The 23,823-nt window shown below is 40.7% G+C and overlaps 1 protein-coding gene across 1 annotated transcript; it reads right to left on the bottom strand.

Moving 5' to 3' along the window:
* Positions 1 to 5,694: 5,694 nt before the first annotated feature.
* LOC131953137 (organic cation transporter protein) lies at positions 5,695 to 22,634 on the bottom strand. The gene is made up of 11 exons (XM_059316169.1): positions 22,142 to 22,634; positions 16,328 to 16,501; positions 13,111 to 13,345; positions 12,700 to 12,803; positions 9,466 to 9,620; positions 8,544 to 8,712; positions 7,858 to 8,070; positions 7,132 to 7,358; positions 6,532 to 6,713; positions 5,956 to 6,107; positions 5,695 to 5,844 (listed from the first exon to the last, which is right to left on the bottom strand). The coding sequence occupies exons 2-11, from the start codon at positions 16,468 to 16,470 to the stop codon at positions 5,748 to 5,750; spliced, it is 1,677 nt and encodes a 558-aa protein (XP_059172152.1). The 5' UTR covers positions 16,471 to 16,501; positions 22,142 to 22,634; the 3' UTR covers positions 5,695 to 5,747.
* Positions 22,635 to 23,823: the final 1,189 nt, after the last annotated feature.

Raw genomic sequence — 23,823 nt, forward strand, 5'->3', positions numbered from 1 at the left:
TCTAAGATGTTATCTAAAATGTCATCTAAGATGTCATAAAAGATGTTATCTAAAATGTCATCTAAGATGTCATCTAAGATGTCATCTGAAATGTCATCTAAAATGTCATCTAAAATGTCATCTAAGATGTCATAAAAGATGAGCTACCATCAAACACCTGTCTTCTAGTATGTTTTTAAAGCTGTAATTTACCGTTATCTAAGTGGTCCTAGCAAGCATCAAGCTCAATCCTCGCTAAGTTTTGACATTTACCAGACGATCGGTGTGACGTCACCCATAGGCTACAGATTTAACATGGCGACGTCATCTAACTGGCAGACGAGGATGTAACGACAACTTCCTGGTTGTCATCTAGACAACATTCGCGTTGACTCACTCTATTGTCGTTCAGTTTCTTTTGTTTTCAATTCGTATACGTATAGACTGTATATATATATGTTTGTATATATATATATATATATATATATATATATATATGCACTGTGTGTGTATAAACGTACGTGTGTGCGATATCCTTTTTAAGTTTTCAATAGTAATTAATAATTAGCACTTTAAGCATATACAATTTCTCAGATTTTTCTAGAAAATAAAATTAGTTTCTACATTTAATTTACGCGACATCTAAAGTAGGGGAGAGATGCTTGTGTAAACCAACGTTAAGGGAGGTAATTCAGCGAGTCAGCGAAGTCGTATAAAGGTCAAGGGAAGCAACTGGCCTTTTGCTGTTTTGTGCAGAGGTGATCTCCCTGTCGAGACCATTAGTGAACAAAATTCGGACGTGGGCGGTAATCAGTTCAGCTTGATGGCATGATCTTCTCTATCAGGAGTTATTTTTTCCTTCACTACACGAACAAAATGGCGAGGACACAGGCAACGAAAAAAAAAATCACTTCTTCTAATGGTTAAAACAAGCCGTTTGTATGACCACTGACATCACGTGATAATCTTCGAGTACGTTCACAGTATTTACTTTATAATATATGTGTATAGTCTATACATATATATATATATATATATATATATATATATATATATATATATATATGTATGTATGTATGTATGTATGTATGTATATATATATATATATATATGCATATATATTATTATGTAGGCCTATATTTATTTATTTATTCATTTATTTATTTTATTTAGGACTTTTTTTAAATTTATTTATACGTTTTCAGTGTGTTATTCCATCTTTTCATCGCCCATTTTTTTTCCCAAATATTGACGTTGGCTCCTACTTCAGATGTTAAACGCTCTGATTACGCAATAAAGAAAAGCGATATTTACAAATATTTGTTCGCATATTGGTAAAGCCTGACAGTAGCACTTTTGTCAGCCATTCTCAAATTGTACACGCAGCTAAAAGGATTCTGTATAGCCGAGCTCCTCTTCTCATGTTTGACTGAGTTGTCTTGCTTTAAGGTTCTTGTTGAATTTTATGTTGACATTTTTTGACAGCTTAAAATATTTTTTTTTTAAATTATAGACCTGCATATGCATAGTGCATTGAGGACGATACGATTCTTAAAGTTATGTATCGTTGATGCGATGCCCATTCACAACTATTCCCCCCCCCCCCCCCCCACTCCTTAACATTCTTAGCAATCAACTTTAGAAGGACAAAGACCCAACCCTAAATCTAAAACACTTGAACCGAACCTCATCACTTTTAATGTATAGATCTAATGCCCCGCCACTCGTCCCACCCCTTTTGACATTATACAAATAAAATTTAAAAACTAGTCTCAATTATAAAAGTTTTGAACCGCCGATATTAAAATGTCAGGACACAGAAAGTTGCCTCAATGATAAAAGTTTTGAACCGCCGATATTAAAATGTCAGGACACAGAAAGTTGCCTCAATGATAAAAGTTTTGAACCGCCGATATTAAAATGTCAAGACACGGAAAGTTGCCTCAATGATAAAAGTTTTGAACCGCCGATATTAAAATGTCAGGACACAGAAAGTTGTCTCGATGATAAAAGTTTTGAACCGCCGATATTAAAATGTCAGTACACGGAAAGTTGCCTCAATGATAAAAGTTTTGAACCGCCGATATTAAAATGTCAGGACACAGAAAGTTGCCTCAATGATAAAAGTTTTGAACCGCCGATATTAAAATGTCAGGACACGGAAAGTTGCCTCAATGATAAAAGTTTTGAACCGCCGATATTAAAATGTCAAGACACGGAAAGTTGCCTCAATGATAAAAGTTTTGAACCGCCGATATTAAAATGTCAGGACACAGAAAGTTGCCTCAATGATAAAAGTTTTGAACCGCCGATATTAAAATGTCAGGACACGGAAAGCTGCCTGGGGCTACCAGCTGGAATTATTGACTGTGCAGTCAAGAACCGCGCCAGACATTTTTAGAATTAACGATGTACATTCCCCGGTTTCGTAACATTCCACAAAGCAGGGTACTTAAAAAAAATCCCCGAAATTATGGTCCAATTTATTTCAAAATTTTCTCCTTCTGAGCGCTTATTATGTGGAGAGTGTGGATGAAAATGGTATTAAGAGGATATTTTTTTTCTTCAACATTTTTTTACTAGATTTGATGACATGTAAAATAGGCATGGTTATAGACTTGCTTTCTCTGTCTGTCACTTTTCTACCGTCTGTCTGTCTTCCGTCATAGATCGAAACTGCCGAGAGAAATTTCGAGCACTTGTAACTGACCGATTCGCACTTGTTTCAAGACCCGATAACAATGCAATCTGACATCAAAACTGACTTAATTAGATGCCTAATTCTTTTTTCTGAATTAATAAAAATTGTCTAAATAAAGTAGGGGTCCTACTATTATTCCACACTATTATAAGCACTTTTTTAAATTGAGATTAGACGCAAAATAGAAAGAAAAATGTATTAAGATTAGACGTAAAGTAGACATAATTTTTAATTGAGATTAGAAGCAAACGTAGACATCATTTTAGACTTGAGATTAGACGACTATGTAGACACCTTTATGGAAGAGGGGAAAGGAAAAGACTACAGATTTGATTAAACATGAAAATAAACACGTTTTTTGCAGCCCTTTGTCTATGTGTAGGCACGTTTTGTATGAACTAGATTAAAATAGACAGGCCATGGACTAGACCAGTGCAGTTTTGATGTGGTTCCAAGTCACGTGATCTGTTTGCTCCGCCAAACTTGTTTTATTTTAAGCCACATTTGAATGTCATACGCTGCATAGATACTATCTTACAACATTACTGTCAATGTTCGGATAATCTGATTATTTGCTTTAAGCTAATGCCGCAATACACTTCATCTCAAAGCAAGCACTAATAACTGCCGAGAGCCATCTGGTATTTATTTACTATCAACTCGGGTTTCGTTTCTATAAAAGAAATCAGTATAAAACATTTAGAATAAATAGCTTTTCAATGCACTATAAATAAAATTAAAATAAACTTTTTTTTTAAAGCGTTATGAGTCAATTAAATCTATTTTTATTGGAGTCTTCAGAATTCAGACATTTTATTCATTCTGAGCTTAAACTTTAAATATATATATGTATTAATTTAAAAAATATTGTTTTACAAAAAATAATTAGCAAACTATTCATTAAAACTTACAAATCCTGACAACCAGCAAGGTACTTGTGAACGTAGTCAAACCCGGATGTCACCTGATCACGTGGTGTCGTATTTTTAGCAGTCCACACAAACTCTCAACGATTATATAAATTAAGCCGTACACATCACCATGATAATAACTGCTGAGATGTTGTGTATTGCGCCTCTTGTACTCTTGAGGTAGGCAAGCTGATGAGGATATGCGATAATGAGTACTCAGCTTCTTGTACTTTTGTTAATTAGTAGTTTGCTGGAACATTGGAGATTAATAGTGTGCTAGCACGCAAACATAAACACAAACAAAAACGCAAAAATAAACGGAAACAATAACGATAACGGAAACATAAACGCAAACATAAACACAAAATCAAACGCAAACATACACGCAAACAATAACGGTAACGGAAACATAAACGAAAACATAAAAGCAAGCAATGAAAACACAAACATAAACGCAAACATAAACACAAACAATGGCGCAAAAAAAATAATACAAAAAACTCTCGCTCCACCACAAAACACTTTAATTCGTGTTTTAGTTTATATTAATGATGTAGAGGTCAAGATTTTAATTTATATCGTCATCTCAAGAAATATTTATTATGATAATTTCGCTGAATTCATGTCTGACCATTAACTTCATGACCAGGAGACGTCAAGTAAATTGAACAACCAATGTCTGACCACATACTCCGTGATGAGAAGACGTCAAACAAAATGACAATTCACTCCATTGTTTGTAAGACGTCACACACAATTGTCTAATCCACGTCAATATTGTTGACGTCAAAGAAAATGATATGCTTGCCGTCCTGTACTGAACGAGGTACGTAAATTATACAGCATCCTCCTCACAACCAAACACTCCTGAAGCTACAACTGCAGTTACAGAAATGATATAGAATTATCTTACTCAAACCTGACCTTGGCAAGCACGCGATTTCTGAAGCTAAATTAAGGTTTTAGTAATACAGTGGTCTTTAAATACCTAGTTTGAGAGGTTGCAGTTTTTGGGGCTATTTTTAGCTTTCTGATTGTTTTCCAATAAATGATTTTATTCTTTACAGAGAGATATTTTTTTATAGAAACAAATTAATTTTTTGTATATGTAAACCGGTGTGATTTTAACTTTGAATCTATCTTAAAGGGACATAACTACCTTAAGCTATACTTAAACCGGGCAAGCGAATCATTTGATAATCGAGAATAAGGCTCACTGGTGGTTTGATAGTCGCTAGACCCGTAGTTTATACCTGGTTGTCAGCTGCTAGACCCGTGGGTTGTCAGACACTAGACCCGTGGGTTACACCTGGTTGTCAGCTGCTAGACCCGTGGGTTTCCACTACTTCCTAACCCCGGGCTTTATACAATATGGTTTGCATAAGTGGGGTGGGGGTAAGGGGATTTTGGTCGAGGGATGACCAGCGTATCAAACTCACGAGTTTCGGGTTTGTAGGCGCATGTTCTAGCCCTAGACCACGCGTCCCCTCACTGGTTAGCTCCCTTAGCTCCATCTTAAGGCTCAATTTGACGGCTGATAGCTCCGTTTATTCTATGGCCTGGTCTGATAGCTGCATTTAAAGTGATGGCCCCTCCTGAGGGCCCTACTCCTCGATGGCCCCACGATGGGCCCTTTTTGATGGCCCCATTCGATGGCCTAATTCGATTGGCCTAATTAACGTCCGTATCCGATGGCCCAATTCGATGGCCCCCATTTGATAGCTATTATTATTATTATGCTATTATGCAGAATTTCCCAAGCACCTATGGCCCTGACATTGTGCTTGTCTTGTACGCATGTCTGATCTTGTTCATCCCCCTCTCCCAAAGATACACTGTCTTTTCTTTTACGCTATTCGGTGGGTAGAGTAGATGAAGTAGAGTTCATGTCTTTTAAGTAACCTCAGCATATTTAAGAATAGTGTGGTCAGTACTATGCCCAGCCGGCAGGTCCCGTTCAAAGATAGATATGAGTACTGTCCACCTTACTTTATGACATCTACAACCAACACAATGGACTATTGTCCAACATTTTGATATGATACTCAAAATATCAAAACACCAATATAATAATCAACTGAACTAAACGCAACTCTGATTGGTTAAATGTTTAACGAAGATGATTGACATATGCAAATGTAAAAAAAAACGGAAGTTCACACTTTGGTCAACGGTACCACCAGCTCCAGCTCAACTTCCGGATGTTTGAATCCATTTGTCTGACCGACGCCATTTTTAGAGGATTTTGGTTGCCTGGGAAACAAAACAAATTATTTTACTCAACAATTTAACTCAGCATCCTATCTAGATAGTAGTATAAGATAAACATGGACAACAGATTGAACCACGGGTATAATGTCTCACTTGTCAAAATCTATAGCGTCCTGTATAGACTCTGGAAGCGTTCTGTGTAGGGTCTCTGGCAACGCTAAGGAGAGGAAACCAGCTAAAACGCTGACAGTGCCAAACACGACCATTGGCAAACCTTGAGCAAAGGCCCCGCCTATCATCAAACCCTGGGGAGAGGGAAACATTAATTGGCAAAAAGTGGACGTGAAAGTATGAATTAAACATGACTTTTAAGTAATATTAATATAACAAGTTGATAAAACTAATACAATTTACTTAGATTAGAAGTTATACTCTACTTAAAAGACTAAATTACATTTTTTTAAACCCTTAGTAATCCAATATTCTTTAACTGCTCTTAGCCCTTCTTCCTCACCTCCTCCCCCCCCCCCCCCCCAATTCCACGCCCCCAACAAACTAGGAAAATGTATAGTTTATTTAGAAAACATATACTTTAACCAATTTCCGCCGCCACCTAAAAGATTCAGGTCCCAACGACCTTGAAAAAATGACTGAAAGAAACTCTGATTATAATGATACAACAGAGATACAATAATACAGGAGTCATAGAGACACAGACACTGCTCTTACCATATCAGCAATATAAGGGGAGATCATGCCTCCAAGACTTTCAAATATAGAACAGCATCCAATGCCAGAGTTCCTCATGACGGTTGGAAACAGTTCTGCAGACATTATGTACAAGATGGCGTAGCAGCCGGAAGCGCTGAGCTTGCCCACCATTGAAAGACACGTGGCTATCCATTGGTGACCTGCGGCAGACGTAATGCTAGTCAGTGTCAGGCGGGGGGGGGGGGGGGGAGGGAAAGACGTGATCAACAGACTGTAGACGAAGACTGTATATTTGACCGGATGCTCTTGTGTTTTTGTTTTGTTCAGTTCACGATTGTGTCAGCGAGGCTTTCCCAATTAGAGCCAAGTACCCATTAGAGCTGAGTTCACTTAGTAACGACATGAGAACTTTAGCCAGGGTACCCAACTAGAAATGTCAAATGAACCTATGTGCTCGACTACCTCACACACCTTCCTCATCCATTACATGACCCTAACTTTTATCCTACCATCAAGTAACTACATTAGCCAAATCCCTCCCTCATTTACCACAACGTCCCCTAACTTCCGGACGTCCAGTCTAATTAAGTATACCCCCCCCCCCCCCCGGTGACCTACTTTGACCAGCAAACGTGACAGGTATCATGACAGCCAGACAGGCGGCCGCGCCTGTGAACATACAAATACAGTGCAGCTTCTTCCGTCCTGTCCTGTCCAGCAGCAGAAGACAGATGACGTAAGCGACAAACTCCACCAGGGTGCCGATGAGGTAGTTGAAGTAGGAGGACCCTGCCAGGTTGTCCAGGTTGAGACTTAACCCGTAGTACAGCAGGTTAACGGCTAACCTGTAGGTGAGGAGGTTTAGGTTAGGTTATATTAGATATGGATAATAGACGATAATTATTTTGCTAAGCTAAACTTGCAACGTTCAGGGTTAAGCTTGCTACTTTCAGTAACTTTCGAAGCTAATTTTGCAACTTTTAGAGCTAAGTTTGCATCTTTCAGAGCTGAGCTTACAACTTTCAGAGCTAAGTTTTCAACTTTCAGCAACTTTCAGAGCAAAGCTTGCAACTTTCAGAGCTAAGTTTACAGCTTTCAGAGCTGAGCTTGCAATTACTTTTTAGAGCTATGGCTGCAACTTTTAGAGCTGAGCTGTTACTTTTAGAGCTAAGCTTGCAACGTTCAGAGCGAAGCTTGCTATTTTCAGCAACTTTCAGAGCTATCTTTGCAACTTTCAGCAACTTTAAGAGCTAAGCCTGCAAATATCAGAGCTAAGTTTGCAACTATCGGAGTTAAGCTTGCAATTATTGGAGCTAAGCATGCAATAACCAGAGCTGGACCCACCAGTTAAAGAAAATGATGAGCGTGCGGATGATGAGGACCCTGTGTGTGAACATCTGCCAGATTTTCCCCTGCGGGCCCTCGCTAGCCGTCTCAGCGTCGATGGCGTCACGAGGCAGTTTGGTCTTGTTGGACTGGCAGATCCGCTCCAAGACCTGCCGAGCCTCAGAGAACTTCTGTTTGTCTAGCAGCCATCTTGGAGATTCGGGGATCAACCTGGGGGTTTAACAAATGTCTATTTTAAAAACTAAAGCAGTAATAGTTTACAGCATTAGTTGACAGTTATACAAAGGCTATTTCATAGTTCGGTTTATATTGTGATTTTATTTATTTTTTAATGCTGACACAATATTATAGTCTCAAATATTTTTTTTAAACGCCAAGGCGAAGAGTTATTTTGTTTTTCTCAATGAATTGAAATTTGAATTCCCGTTCTTTATAAATGGTTTAGATAAGTAATTAACTGACTTTATGTAAACAAAACGATGCAATTATAATACCTATATACAAAAAAAACCGTAAGGGCCCACTATGAAAATACACAAAAAAAATGCACTACGCAAAATAAATGCGTAACACAACACATAGCAAAACCATAAAGATAACACACCACATCAACAGAAAATAATGACGTAGCACCCACGGAAATCTCTAAGACATGACTCCATAGATAAACAAGTGTGACGTACCACCACATGGAGAAGAGCGGGATGGTGATGAGACACAGAAAGAGCTGGATGTTCCTCCAGTCTCGCAAGACGAAGGCCACTGGCAGCAGCAGGAAAATACCTGCACACCAGTACATCTCCACAACAACACCTGTGAATGTTCGCTTCGTCGGCCCGACTAGCTCTATACCTGGGAAACATTGTACAAATATTAGTCCAATGAACTAAATAAACAAATGAGTCGGGAAATGCGACATGTTTCATCTGTGAGGAATGAGTCTAACCCCTGCGACAAATTGAACGAACACGTCATAAGTCAAACGTGTCCTGGGCCCCACACCAACTGCCTCTCATGCTTGGGCAACTTCAGGAGTGTGGGGGGGGGGGGTGGGGGCGGCAGGGGTAGCGTCATGAAAGACACGGCGACACTGTCCTCAACATAACTTGAAAAAGTTCGAAATTTCAAAACCTGTCTGGACAAAATCATCCCACCCACCAGTACTTAAAACTTCCTAATGTGGCAGAGTCTACGAAGCTTTTGGGGGACTATGGGGGGGGGGGGGGATATGCGAAAACGCCGATTTGTAAAGTTAAATTAGCGAGTTGCGCAGCCTTCTCTGTAACCTTTGTTGCCATGATAATCATGGCTGTAGCTTGAACCTATACTCCTTGTTTCCGGTTGACCATAGGTAATTAAACAATCAGTCAAAATACGACTTCGTTATCGCCTTTACTGACATGACAATTTGGCTTTGGGACTTTAGTCATTCTGACAATACGGTTACTGGTTTAGTCACTGTGACAATACGCTTATGGGCCTTTGATCCCATCTGCTAGCTTTGGTTATTCGACCAATTTTGAGGCTGTCAGCTTGATCTTATCGCACTTAAGACCTCATCTAGTAAGCGCAGCAGTTATAGAAAAAATATTTGAAACGTCTTACCTGTGGATGCGCTGACCGCGAACAGGCTTTGTGTCGCCACACCAGCCAAACCTCTGAAGGCGATCATCATCTCGTAGGTGGGGGACAGGTAGATAGCCAGGGCGGTGACAAACTGTATAGATAGTGACAACATGATGGCTTTCTTCCTGCCCACTCTAGAATAGATAGTGACAACATGATGGCTTTCTTCCTAACCACTCTAGAATAGATAGTGACAACATGATGGCTTTCTTCCTGCCCACTCTAGAATAGATAGTGACAACATGATGGCTTTCTTCCTGCCCACTCTAGAATAGATAGTGACAACATGATGGCTTTCTTCCTGCCCACTCTAGAATAGATAGTGACAACATGATGGCTTTCTTCCTGCCCACTCTAGAATAGATAGTGACAACATGATGGCTTTCTTCCTGCCCACTCTAGAATAGATAGTGACAACACGATGGCTTTCTTTCTGCCCACTCTAGAATAGATAGTGACAACATGATGGCTTTCTTCCTGCCCACTCTAGAATAGATAGTGACAACATGATGGCTTTCTTCCTGCCCACTCTAGAATAGATAGTGACAACATGATGGCTTTCTTCCTAACCACTCTAGAATAGATAGTGACAACATGATGGCTTTCTTCCTGCCCACTCTAGAATAGATAGTGACAACATGATGGCTTTCTTCCTGCCCACTCTAGAATAGATAGTGACAACATGATGGCTTTCTTCCTGCCCACTCTAGAATAGATAGTGACAACATGATGGCTTTCTTCCTGCCCACTCTAGAATAGATAGTGACAACATGATGGCTTTCTTCCTGCCCACTCTAGAATAGATAGTGACAACATGATGGCTTTCTTCCTGCCCACTCTAGAATAGATAGTGACAACATGATGGCTTTCTTCCTGCCCACTCTAGAATAGATAGTGACAACACGATGGCTTTCTTTCTGCCCACTCTAGAATAGATAGTGACAACATGATGGCTTTCTTCCTGCCCACTCTAGAATAGATAGTGACAACACGATGGCTTTCTTTCTGCCCACTCTAGAATAGATAGTGACAACATGATGGCTTTCTTCCTGCCTACTCTAGAATAGATAGTGACAACATGATGGCTTTCTTCCTGCCCACTCTAGAATAGATAGTGACAACACGATGGCTTTCTTCCTGCCCACTCTAGAATAGATAGTGACAACATGATGGCTTTCTTCCTGCCCACTCTAGAATAGATAGTGACAACACGATGGCTTTCTTTCTGCCCACTCTAGAATAGATAGTGACAACATGATGGCTTTCTTCCTGCCCACTCTAGAATAGATAGTGACAACATGATGGCTTTCTTCCTGCCCACTCTAGAATAGATAGTGACAACATGATGGCTTTCTTTCTGCCCACTCTAGAATAGATAGTGACAACATGATGGCTTTCTTCCTGCCCACTCTAGAATAGATAGTGACAACACGATGGCTTTCTTTCTGCCCACTCTAGAATAGATAGTGACAACATGATGGCTTTCTTCCTGCCCACTCTAGAATAGATAGTGACAACATGATGGCTTTCTTCCTGCCCACTCTAGAATAGATAGTGACAACATGATGGCTTTCTTCCTGCCTACTCTAGAATAGATAGTGACAACATGATGGCTTTCTTCCTGCCCACTCTAGAATAGATAGTGACAACATGATGGCTTTCTTCCTGCCCACTCTAGAATAGATAGTGACAACATGATGGCTTTCTTCCTGCCCACTCTAGAATAGATAGTGACAACACGATGGCTTTCTTTCTGCCCACTCTAGAATAGATAGTGACAACATGATGGCTTTCTTCCTGCCCACTCTAGAATAGATAGTGACAACATGATGGCTTTCTTCCTGCCCACTCTAGAATAGATAGTGACAACATGATGGCTTTCTTCCTGCCCAATCTAGAATAGATAGTGACAACATGATGGCTTTCTTCCTGCCCACTCTAGAATAGATAGTGACAACATGATGGCTTTCTTCCTACCTACTCTAGAATAGATTGTGACAACATGATGGCTTTCTTCCTGCCCACTCTAGAATAGACAACATGATGGTTTTCTTTCTGCCTACTCATGAATAAATTTTCTACTAAATCAAGATTTGTTTTTGCCATTAACATGTGTACACTTTAAGTAAAAGCGATTGGACAGAGTGCTGACCACAAAATCCTTTCATATGTCAAGGTCACAGAATCAGGTGAACTCTACTTCACTTGTCGTCAGGTTCGAAACGTAACATTTCAAGGGAAACGATCGATGTATTGTCACATTCAGTTACTTCCCCGGAAAAAGTTTTATTACACACTATACAAACATTTGATGTACTACATGACATAGTTTACATCTGAGCTCATTTATGGTGGCCTACCTAACGCACTCGAACACATAACACACACACACACAAACACACACACAAATGTGGGATAAGTAGAAAGTGTTCTGCGTTCAACAAAACATGTTGTGTATGGGTTGTCTGTGTGGGTTGTGTGAAGGCTGTGTGGGTTCAATCAAGTACTCGTGTGAGTGCACCAGTTACTTCAACAAAGTTACTTCATTGGTCAATATGAGTAAAGTACCCTTGTGGGGGTAGATGACTTATTTCAATGACGCATTGTTTGAATATATTGGTCATAATAATTTAATGAAGTACCTACATTGGTTAACAAAGTACCCACACTATTCAAAATAAGTAAAGTGAATCATCTATAGTTATTATTATACGTAAAGTACCCATTGTCAGTGTCGCATTTATAACAGTAAAGTGCCCACACTATTCAATATACGTAAAGTGCCCACTTGAGGGCATGACTTGCATGTCAGCGATGATGCCCATGTAAGGGCATGACTTGCATGTCAGCGATGATGCCCCAGTGAGGGCATGACTTACATGTCAGCGATGATGCCCTTATAAGGGCATGACTTACATGTCAGCGATGATGCCCCATGTGAGGGCATGACTTACATGTCAGCGATGATGCCCTTATAAGGGCATGACTTACATGTCAGCGATAATGCCCATGTGAGGGCATGACTTACATGTCAGCGATAATGCCCATGTGAGGGCATGACTTACATGTCAGCGATAATGCCCATGTGAGGGCATGACTTACATGTCAGCGATAATGCCCATGTGAGGGCATGACTTACATGTCAGCGATGATGCCCCATGTGAGGGCATGACTTACATGTCAGCGATGATGCCCAGTGAGGGCATGACTTACATGTCAGCTATGATGCCCATGAAGACCGAGCCACACAGGGCACCAGCAAACAGCACCATGTTGCTGTGAGAGCGGAGGATGGTGTCACGACACACGAAGGAAAACTGTGGGGGAAGAAAGGAACAGCATTAGGGAGGGGGATGTAAATAAGGTCATACTCCTAGAGGAGGGTCCCGACACACTAAAGAACACTGGAAGCAAATATAATTGTAAAGGTGTTGGGGGGATGTAAATTACTTAATACACATGTAACCATTAATCCTTTAAGACCGTTCAACGTGACCCTTACCTCCTCTATGACCTTATACCGTGACACTTACCTCCTAATACTGTATCACGTGACCCTTACCTCCTCTATGACCCTATCATGTGATCTTTACCTCCTCTATGACCCTATCACGTGACCCTTACCTCCTCTATGATGGTGTTGTCAAACTCCGTCTTCTCAAACACCCACTCGGAGCAGTGGCTCGTGCCCCGCTGTGACGTCACGTTGTGGCCCGTGCCGTTGACGTCAGAGTAGACGTAGCACTCGGAGTAAAGTCCAGCACCGTCCTCCCCCGGGGGGATGGTGAGGTTGATGAGGTACTGATGGTGGGGGCCCTGGACCTCGTAGGTGTCGTTGGTGTAGCCTGGGAGCTTACATCTGGGGACAAATGAGGTGCACATTGTGATGTGGGGACAAATCAGGTGCACATGGTGATGTGGGGACAAATGAGGTGCACATCGTGATGTGGGGGACAAATGAGGTGCACATCGTGATGTGGGGGACAAGTCAGGTGCACATTGTGATGTGGGGACAAATGGGGTGCACGTTGTGATGTGGGGACAAATGAGGTGCACATCGTGATGTGGGGGACAAATGAGGTGCACATCGTGATGTGGGGGACAAATGAGGTGCACATCGTGATGTGGGGGACAAGTCAGGTGCACACATTGTGATGTGGGGACAAATCTGGTGCACGTTGTGATGTGGGGACAAATGAGGTGCACATCGTGATGTGGGGGACAAATGAGGTGCACATCGTGATGTGGGGGACAAGTCAGGTGCACATTGTGATGTGGGGACAAATGGGGTGCACGTTGTGATGTGGGGACAAATGAGGTGCACATCGTGATGTGGGGGACAAATGAGGTGCACATCGTGATGTGGGGGACAAATGAGGTGCACATCGTGATGTGGGGGACAAGTCAGGTGCACACATTGTGATGTGGGGACAAATCTGGTGCACGTTGTGATGTGGGGACAAATGAGGTGCACATCGTGATGTGGGGGACAAATGAGGTGCACATTGTGATGTGGGGACAAATGGGGTGCACATTGTGATGTGGGGACAAATCTGGTGCACGTTGTGATGTGGGGACAAATGAGGTACACATTGTGATGTGGGGACAAATCAGTCGCACACATTGTGATGTGGGGACAATTGAGGTGCACACATTGTGATGTGGGGACAAATGAGGTGCACACATTGTGATGTGGGGACAAATGAGGTGCAGACATCGTGATGTGGGGACAAATGAGGTGCACACATTGTGATGTGGGGACAAATCTGGTGCACGTTGTGATGTGGGGACAAATGAGGTACACATTGTGATGTGGGGACAAATCAGTCGCACACATTGTGATGTGGGGACAAATCAGTCGCACACATTGTGATGTGGGGACAAATCAGTCGCACACATTGTGATGTGGGGACAAACGAGGTACACATTGTGATGTGGGGACAAATCAGTCGCACACATTGTGATGTGGGGACAAACGAGGTACACATTGTGATGTGGGGACAAACGAGGTGCACATTGTGATGTGGGGACAATTGAGGTACACATTGTGATGTGGGGACAAATCAGTCGCACACATTGTGATGTGGGGACAAATCAGTCGCACACATTGTGATGTGGGGACAAATGAGGTGCACACATTGTGATGTGGGGACAAACGAGGTGCACACATCGTGTTTTGGGGGACAGACGAGGTGCACACATTGTGATGTGGGGACAAATCAGGTGCACACATTGTGATGTGGGGACAAATGAGGTGCACACATTGTGATGTGGGGACAATTGAGGTGCACACATTGTGATGTGGGGACAAACGAGGTGCACACATCGTGTTTTGGGGGACAGACGAGGTGCACACATTGTGATGTGGGGACAAATCAGGTGCACACATTGTGATGTGGGGACAAATGAGGTGCACACATTGTGATGTGGGGACAATTTTATTGACATGGTGTCAAGAGGCAATGTTATGTTTTAGCTATATAAACCTCCTTTCAGTTATAACACAATATATTAAAATGATAAAAGTGTGTTGACCTTCACCTAGAAAAAAATGTGGGTTAGAGTTTTAAGGTCGAAACCGGTAATGTTGTTGTAGTGACCTTGACCTACTGGAAAATGTGGGTTAGGGTGCTATAGGTAGAAATATGTAATGTTGTTGTGTCGAGCTAAAACAGAAGAATTTTCTATAGGTGAAGGCATAGGTGTTTTTCATCTGAGATTGATGTCATCTGAATCTATTTTTGATGTGCGATAGGTTAGGACATGACGTATTCAATACTAAGGACAAGGAACTCCAGAGCCTAATGGCGTCTGGAGACTACACGTCTTTAGAGCAAATACCGCATGTCTTTAGTCCAAGTATCTGTGCTGAAGACATGTAAACCATCAACCCATGGGGCAGAATTTAACTGCCAATCAATCTCGTCATTAGCTGTGTATACTATTGACCTAAGTCCGCCATTTTAACATGAACTTACCCACCAACTTTAGCATCAGATCATGGACTTACCCACCAACTTTAGCATCAGATCATGAACTTACCTACCAACTTTAGCATCAGATCATGGACTTACCCACCAACTTTAGCATCAGATCATGAACTTACCGACCAACTTTAGCATCGGATCATGAACTTACCCACCAACTTACACATCAGATCATGAACTTACCCACCAACTTTAGCATCAGATCAAGAACTTACCCACCAACTTACACATCAGATCATGAACTTACCCACTAAGTTTAGCATCAGATCATGAACTTACCCACCAACATCAGCATCAGATCAAGAACTTACCAACTTTAGCATCAGATCATGAACTTACCCACCAACTTTAGCATCAGATCATGAACTTACCCACCAACTTTAGATCATGAACTAACCCACCAACTTTAGCATCAGATCATGAACTTATCGACCAACTTTAGTATCGGATCATGAACTTACCCACCAAGTTTAGCATCAGATCATGAACTTATCCACCAACTTTAGCATCAGATCATGAACTTACCCACCAACTTTAGAATCAGATCATGAACTTATCGACCAACTTTAGTATCGGATCATGAACTTACCCACCAAGTTTAGCATCAGATCATGAACTTATCCACCAACTTTAGCATCAGATCATGAACTTACCCACCAACTTACACATCAGATCATGAACTTACCCACCAACTTTAGCATCAGATCATGAACTTACCCACCAACTTTAGCATCAGATCATGAACTTACCGACCAACTTTAGCATCGGATCATGAACTTACCCACCAACTTACACATCAGATCATGAACTTACCCACCAACTTTAGCATCAGATGAAAGAGACAAACCACATACCTGTGTGGAGGCGTGGCCATGATGAAGACGGTACTGAGCACCTGCAGGCCACACAACATGGCGGGCAGACATAGGATGAAGTAGACCCTCTTCTGGTAGCAGCCGAACTCTCCAATGTGGACGAGGATCTCATCGAACTTCATCTTGCATCGCTGAGATGGCTGTCTGTTTGAACTAAGGGAGATCAGCGACGGTCACACAAAAGGGAAATCATCAACAGTCACTAACGTTGCTAACCAACATGTTATAAATACACAAACATAATGTATTAAAACACAAACACCACAAACACACATGTGTTAATCCTTGCACGTATTTTATTGCCGTTCTGGACAGTGTGCCAGACATTTATTTAGCGGAGCATGTAGATAAAATCTCTCAGAGATTTATGACCGTAATGAACCTCTCTCGACGTGAACCTCTCTTCGCATACAACTGTGCTGGTTCAACCGATTTGTCCAAGGTTAGACCAAACGTAACGAGGTTTGTAGGTCTGTAACTGTTGTATTGTGCTCGTGTAACCCAGCTGATTAAGTCAACGTTACGCCACAGACAGCCGACGGTACCCGAGTACAACAACATTCCCCGTGGCTCATACGTTGCCTAGCTGCCGAGATATGGTCTTACTTTTTATAAAGGGCCTGACCCACCACCCTCCCCTGGCATTCGCCATCCCCCCCCCCCACCACCACTAACACAAACGTCTATTCAAGATTCCTGTCATTTTCCCCGTCTCTCATACCAGGATTTTAAAATTAAAATGAAACTGAGCTGTCGAATTGATTAGAAATTCAGCTTACAACCTTTGACCTCCTCCCCTACCACGCCCCACCACCCCATCCCCACATACACTGATATAATATATTATTTTAAGTGCGAATATAGTTGGCGTAAAATAAAAGCACAAAACCATTCGTGTGTATATATATATATATATATATATATATATATATATATATATATATATATATATATATATATATATATATATATATATATATATATATATATATATATATATATATATATATAACAAGTTATTACAATTACATGCACTAAAAAATTTCATTAAAAACATTTTAATAAAAAGCTTTTATGTAATAATGCACCAAAAAGGAGAGAATAAATTATACACTACTATTTAAATAACTATATAGAAAAGCGTGGTTCACTTTAATATCTATTGGATACCTTTACTAGTATTTAGGAAGAGACCCACTCTTTTCTTTATAGTTATTTAAATAGTTGTGTATAATTTATTTTCTCCTTTTTAGTGCATTATTACATAAAAGTTTGTTATTAAAACGTTTTTTATGAAATTTTCAGTACTTTACATTTTTTATTTTAATTACAATAGAGTTACATGACTAAAAACCATTGCGCACCTATTGAACGTGATGACGCCTTATTGAACGTGATGACGCGTGTCTAATAGCGCGGAATAGTTTGATGAGCTAATTTGGACAAAATTTTAATTAATTCATAAAAAATTAATCAGACAATCAATTAAGTTAAATTTAATGTCATGTTGCATTGTCTTCATGTCTTGACTCACGTACCAACTACGAACCGTATCTGTCAGTTAGAATTGCCTGCCATTTCGCTCGGGCGTTTCAGACTGACGACAGGTTGACGACTGACGAGGAAGTGAGTTAAATAAAAGCTTGTAAAAATTAACAAATTTTTCCTTATTACTTTCTCGTATATACAAAGTATAGAGAAAGTCTTGTAATCGTGCAAAAAAAAATATTTTTGCAAATCTCGACGTTTTACAGCTACCTGAGTCGGAAAAACATAGATTTGCAATCTTGTCCGTATGTCTGTGTGTGTATGTGTGTTTGTGTGTGTGTGTGTGTGTGTGTCTGTAAACAAGATAACTTATGTACCGTTACAGCTAGGGTAATGAAATTTCATATATAAGTATTTTATCAAAATCGTAGATCCGTATCAACTTTTGAGCGATTACCGGTAAACGGAAGTGAAACTTTTTCTAATTTCAATTTTTCAAAAGCAGATAACTTGAGTACTATTTCAGATAGACAAATGAAATTTCACACGTAAGTAAAAGATCTAATTCTCTGCCTTTTGTCAAATTTTGAGTAATTTCCATTGACCCGAAGTAATAATTTTCGCTATTTCCGATTTCTCAAAAAACGCATGTGAATTTATAAAGTACTAATAATATTCCGCGCTATTGTGCACATTTTATTTGGCGTTCTCTTGGTGTGCACTTCTTTTTTTTTTCTACCAGATTTTATCCTATTTTAAAAAGTTTAAGTATTTAAAATGGATTAAAAATCATATCTATATCCCGAGTTGTCATCCCCTGTTGTTTTATATAAGAAAATTCGAGAAAGTTTAGGGGAGATCACTCCCGGTTTATTTAGAAAATATAGAGCGTTTGTCGTACAGATTTTATGACCGTCGGTATTTTAATGTTAATTCACGTGAGGTGTTGTATCACCCGACCAATTAGAACTACAATTAATATCTATGCATAAAGGTAGAAACAGTACACATGACACATGAAAACAATAATCCTAAAAACACATCCTCACAGACCACGACACACAACACGATTCACACACGACGAATTAGAACTCCCATCTACTGTACTGGCAGGATATACCTGGGCTTACGGGCTTCACGTAGTGGAATAGTAACTGAAATCTGTCCAACCTCTAATCCTATCAACCCGTTGTCCAGTTCTTCAGCCACGATTGGTCAACAATTGATTACAACCAGGGGTTCGTGAAGGGATTAACGGGGTCAAGAGGTCAGGAAGAGGCCAGCTGATCAGAATTGACCCGAGAGTTTTGACCTTGACAGACTGGTCAGTTCTGACCTTGTAAAACTGATCTGTCTTAAGATAGACCTGCGCCGGGTAGGATTCTATTGGTCCATGTCCAACCTAGTTAAAAGCTTTAATTTTACTCGACTTTACACACTAGGCAAAAAAAAAACATTTCAGAAATGTGTCATGATTCTAAAGTGCAGTGTTAATGGGCACGTAACGGTGCGTTGGCATTATTACGCTATTCTTTAGATAGGTCTTCCTGAAAGATGTCTTGAGTTAAAAGTATCCTTTTCAACACGCCGACACCGTCGCTACCAACCATTCCTATGCCTAAACTTCCAGGAAATCGTCATTACTTTAACGTGTCGAAACAGTGTGACAATGACTACTATATTCCTATTTAGTAAAGTTCCCTTTTCGAACCTGATGGTCCATGGGGCAAGTGAAGTAGAGTTCTCATTTGGTGCCCATCAAAAAAGAGCGTGTATCGGAAGTCAAGTCAAGATATCTCTCTCCCTCTCTATTTCTCTCTCTCTCCCTCCCTCCCGCTCTCTCTCTCCCTCTCTCTCACTCTCTCTCTCTCACTCTCTCATGCAATCCACCACTAGTCCGAGGCACCATCTAAAACATCGGCTAGTTCCTACTACATTCCTATCCGGTCTTAGGCACCATCTAGACCGGTGGTTCTCAACCTGGGTTCGATCGAACCCGAGATTCAGTTTTATAGTGGTTCGTTGAGTCAGTTTCATAGGTTCGGTGAAGATCAAGAGACACACCCGACTCATATGATTCACGATCGGATTTTGTCAGTGGGGACGATAAAACTATTCAGAAGGGTTTAGTGAATGGGCGTAAGAAACTGGTGGGGTTCGGTACCTCCAAAAAGTTTAGGAACGGCTGATCTATAATGTCGTCTTTCTCCTGCTACAAAATAAATGCCAGTGTTTTTGTGTTGCAACATTCTGTAACACAGTCGTCCACGCATACAATTTAAAGCAATATAAACACAACATAAACCAACCATCAGCAGTATGTGATGTACCAGACAACAACCACCCTCTCTCTTGCGTCACAAATGAAAGTAGAGCACTGATGTTATCTTATCAGTGAAACCACGTGACCGGACTAGGGTGAAGGGTTCAGAAACCGCTAGGGCGGGGAGTGCAAACACCAAGATATGGGACACCACGCACACTGGGGGTGTCAGGGTGCCAATTTAGGTTAACGTAAAGGGGGTGCTAGGGTGCCAATTTAGGTTAACATAGAGGGGGTCCAGAGTGCCAATTTAGGTTAACATAAGGGGGTGCTAGGGTGCCAATTTAGGTTATCGTAAGGGGGGGTGCTAGGGTGCCAATTTAGGTTAACATATGGGGGGGGGGTCCAGAGTGCCAATTTAGGTTAACGTAAAGTGGGGGATGCTAGGGTGCCAATTTAGGTTAACGTAAGGGGGGTGCCTACTTCTGGTGAACGCAGGGGGGTGTCAATTACTGGTAAAAAAAGGGGGAGTTGCCAACCCATCTAACCGCCCCACTACACAGGTCTACTACCCACCCGACCACCCAGCTTATCCCACATACAATCATATGGTCACGACCTAGTTAAAACGACCTACTAGCGACTACAGACAAGGATAAAAAATGTCCATTAATCTAACAACTGCTCAAACAACTATAACCTACTTGTACTTAGTTTTTTACAAGTTTCATTTTAGGTCACTATATCTGTCCGTCTTTCTAGATTAGCGCATTTCAGCTGACAACACAAAAATATCTAATTTTTTAGTTTCATTAGGTATTGAAAAACGTATTTAAGATGACTAAAACTCAATGCAAAAAAGGTAGACAACTTAGGTAGCTTCAATCACTAGGTCACCCACGTGAGTTTTGTTTACATTGAATTTTCATATTTCTTTTAAAACAAACAAGTTACCAGAGCATGCTCATGTAGACTAATATTTACAAGGGAGTAAAGCAACATTATGTTGATCGGGTAAAAAGCAAACTTTGTAGTCAAGACGAGTGTCAAAAACCACCGGCTTGGTGCACAGATTTATTTTAATTGAAATAGGTTAATTAGGTCTAAAAAACTGGAGCGTGAACTGGTAATTGGACCATTAGCTTCCCGAAGTGTCTCCGTCTAAATAGTAGGGTCAGGCTACACGAACCACTTGGGTCAAGGTCGTGACACCGACAGATCACGTGGTATAATATCGAATACACAATAAAAAGTTGTTTGAAAGGTGAGCAGTGTCACATATAACAGGTAGTTTAAAAGGTGAGCAGTGTCACATATAACAGGTGAGCAGTATCACATATAACAGATAGTTTGAAAGGTGAGCAGTATCATATATAAAAGGTAATTTGAAAGGTGAAACAGGTAATTTGAAAGGTGAGCAGAGTCACATATAACAGGTAGTTTGAAAGTTGAGCAGTGTCACAAATAACAGGTAGTTTGAAAGTTGAGCAGTGTCACATACAACAGGTAGTTTGAAATGCCGGTAGTACTTCGAGCACTGTTACAAGCTGATTGACAGGTTACCAGTACAAACTGTAACAGGTAGTTTATCCTGAGAGGTGAGCGGTGCCAATGGTAAAAGAGATTTTCTATAGATTCCCCCCTTCCACCTGTAACATGCAGGCACAGGTAGAGTGACGTGGGTGCAGACGATCCAGGTCACGCACTAGATCTGAATCAACAATAGCAGTCACATGATACGCTCGCAGTCAGCCTGCTTCTGCGTATCACAATTATTGTGGTTTTAGTTGTAAACAAGTTTGTTACGGAAATTTAAAAAAAAACAATATCCATATCAAATACATGATAATCCTTTCAAAATAATTTTTCAAATCCTCTACATATTAAATGTCTACATTTCCTCTCATCTGTTGCTTACGCTTAATTCGTCACACATCGTCACGTTTGTCACAAACCTGTTGACGTCACACGTCGTCACGATTGTCACAAATCTGTTGACGTCACACACCGTCACGTTTGTCACAACGAACAAGTTTTCCTACCTCCAGAGAATCACATCCAGACGTGTTGATAAAAGTTTTTATCCATCCAAATCTGATGACATTTTGATCATATTCCACTCACGAACGTTTGAAAACAGGAAAAAAATTGTGCCAAAACTGTTTTATAATTAACAACAGCCTCTCGACTGCACGTGCATCTAACTCACACCACTGACACACACCACGGTGCAAGAGTGAGCATCAACAGCACCGTGCCAGAAGTCACAGCCGAGGTAAATAGGCAACAGCACAGCCTGTCAAACAGCTGAGAATACAGCACACAACAGGTCAAGAACAGCACAGTCTGTTAAACAGCTTATAAAACAGCACAACCTGTAAACAGCATACAGCACAGCATTTAAAACTGCTCGTTAGAACAGCATGTGCCCAACAGTTCAGACAACAGCAGCACCTGTCCAAAAACTTAAACAACAGCACCTCCTGCTAAAGACACATCCATGGTTGAACTTAAGGTACGTTCACACCTGATACATTCGCGCCACTTCTGGGCCGAGTGAACGACACCAAAATCTGATCTACGTGTGACCCACTTTACAAACGGGATTACACCCTTAAAAACTTATCCTACATAGCGTTAAAGTTCATGGTAAGTGCGAGTGTAGCCACACCAGCAGACGCAAGATCTTTGTACCAAGTGGCAGACTTTGTTTCCAGAGCTGGGCTGTTTCCTGATGGGAGCCTGGTCAAGTTCCGTGAAAAGGGGTTAAAGTGGGGGGGGGGGGGGGCTGACAATATTCTTTGAGGGGTGAGATTTTAAGAAATGATAAGTGACATTAATGATATGTTTTTCATTCCCCAAAAAAATAATGAAATAACATTTAATAGTTTTTTTTTGTTTTGTTTTTTTTTAATTTAAAACATGTTTTTGCTATAGCGTAGTTCTACATAGACCTCAACATGGCATCTAAATCACAGAACTCCTAACTGTACACTTCTATATCATTGATAAAGAGCAATAGTCACTCAACAGAATTAGCGAGTAACTCGATCAAGTCCGTAGTCAGAATATGATAACTGAATAAAGTCCATAGTCCTAGTTCCAGCCTATGAACTTGTCTCACAACTGTTAAAATTGTACATACTTTTATTTGTCCTTGTTTTAAATTATGCTGGCTGTATTATATACAACACATCTTATCTTTATAGGTGAATTTGTATTTGTATAGGGTGTAGAGCGTGGCCGATACTGAAAACAAACTTATAAACAGTATAAACAGCTTGTGAAGACAGCAGATTAGTTTACCTTTATCAGAGCTGTTGTGGGCTGTTTCCTGGGTAAACAGCTCGATCTTTGTTGATCATTTGGAACAGCCGACAGCTTTATATCTAGTCAGAACAGCCGACAGCTTTATATCTAGTCAGAACAGCCGACAGCTTTATATCTAGTCAGACGAGCCGACAGCTTTATATCTAGTCAGAACAGCCGACAGCTTTATATCTAGTCAGAAAGGTTGACAGCTTGATAACTAGTCGAAATAGCTGTTTGCTATATGGCTGTAAGTCGTGTTTGCTGTATGGCTGTAAGTCGTGTTTGCTGTATGGCTGTAAGTCGTGTTTGCTGTATGGCTGTAAGTCGTGTTTGCTGTATGGCTGTAAGTCGTGTTTGAAACAAACCAATCCATGTTAAAATTGATACCCAATACCAACAACAAACACCACGT

Source organism: Physella acuta, unplaced genomic scaffold (genome assembly GCF_028476545.2).
Source record: "Physella acuta isolate Inbredline_101_S28 unplaced genomic scaffold, ASM2847654v3 ptg000911l, whole genome shotgun sequence".
Lineage (NCBI taxonomy): Eukaryota > Metazoa > Mollusca > Gastropoda > Physidae > Physella > Physella acuta.

Bases quoted from the DNA above. Each gene is read 5' to 3' on its own strand.
- LOC131953137 (XM_059316169.1), bottom strand. From the start codon at position 16,470: ATGAAGTTCGATGAGATCCTCGTCCACATTGGAGAGTTCGGCTGCTAC. The intron at 13,346-16,327 runs GTATGTGGTTTG...ATTTGTCCCCAG, and splicing joins ATGGCCACGCCTCCACACAG to ATGTAAGCTCCCAGGCTACA. The intron at 7,359-7,857 runs GTGGGTCCAGCT...CCTCACCTACAG, and splicing joins CTCATCATTTTCTTTAACTG to GTTAGCCGTTAACCTGCTGT.